The 1,078-nt window shown below is 57.2% G+C and overlaps 1 protein-coding gene across 1 annotated transcript in view; it reads right to left on the bottom strand.

Moving 5' to 3' along the window:
• The window catches only part of LOC103370437 (GTPase IMAP family member 8-like), a 17,213-nt gene that overhangs the window by 4,056 nt on the left and 12,079 nt on the right, over window positions 1–1,078 (bottom strand). The window contains exons 4-5 of the mRNA XM_008299492.1: window positions 681–792; window positions 22–378 (exon numbers count right to left, since the gene is read on the bottom strand). Of these exons, the coding sequence (XP_008297714.1) occupies window positions 22–378; window positions 681–792 (469 nt within the window). The remainder of the gene's footprint in view (window positions 1–21; window positions 379–680; window positions 793–1,078) is intronic.

The following is a 1,078-nucleotide window of genomic DNA, read 5'->3' as shown; positions in this document are numbered from 1 at the left end:
CGGCTCGGTGGCGGCGTCGACCCGCTCCGGAACAGGAACTGGAAGCGGCTCGGTGGCGGCGTCGACCCGCTCGGGAACAGGAACGCTCGGCGGCGGGACCTCAGGAGCAGCGGGAGCGGGGAGCGCGCTGGGGAGCGGCGAAATCTGATGCCGCCGGGATCTACGTCTCTTCTGTCGGACAATGGATCGAAGACAGTGCGTGTGGCAGACGACGCTGGGGAGCGGCGGAACCTCCGCGACGCTCGGGAGCGGCGAGGTCCGATGTCGCCGGGAGCCACGTCTCTTTTCTGGGGCAGCGGACTGCAAACACTCTGCCTGGCACAGAACGCTCCAACTGGAGACTGTAGCAGTTCTCCAATCCAGGTGTGGATTATGTTGCTGTAACCAGGGAGAGCCCAACACAACAGGGGCCAAGGGCGAGGAGACGACGTAGAGCTGGATGCTCTCTCGATGGTTCCCGGAGGTGATCAGTGGCAGGGGAGTAGTGCGGTGAGTGGCCCTGGCAAATAATCTGCCATTAAAAGCACAAATTATGCGCGGGGTCTCTAGTTGCTCTAGCGGGGCATTTATCTGTCTTGTAAAAGCACAGTCAATAAAGTTGTCAGATGCCCCGGAATCAATGAAAACACATAAAGAAAAAACTCGAGAGTCTATGTGTAGGTTTGCTGGTAAAGTGACACCGGGGGGTGGAGAAGAGGGAGCAGGAACGGGAGGAGTACTCACGGGGAGGTCCGGAGATGGTTCGGCACTGGCAGATGCCATATTGTCCAACCGAGAGGTACATCCTTGGACCTGGGAGGAGAGGGTCTGGAGGTAGACACTTATCGTGTTTAACAGCTGGTCGTGATTACCAACCAGTTCTTCTTGGGCGATAAGAGCCTCCTCAACGGTGCCGGAGTTCGTTGGGTCCATTTTTTTTTTTTGTGGCCAGAGGATTCTGTGACGACTCGTGCTCAGGTGACAGTGCGGGTGGACCCAAACGAAAAGGGAGACGGGGTGAAGGGTTAAAGGAAACAGGATTTATTGAAGGGAGGTGGTGGAGTGAAGTCTTTGGTGTCGTGATCCGAGGAAGGGGGGT

This window comes from Stegastes partitus, unplaced genomic scaffold (genome assembly GCF_000690725.1).
Source record: "Stegastes partitus isolate 25-593 unplaced genomic scaffold, Stegastes_partitus-1.0.2 Scaffold1424, whole genome shotgun sequence".
Taxonomy (NCBI): Eukaryota; Metazoa; Chordata; class Actinopteri; family Pomacentridae; genus Stegastes; species Stegastes partitus.
The sequence above is the reverse complement of the archived record's forward strand: the minus strand, read 5'-3'. Positions and strand labels throughout refer to the sequence as shown.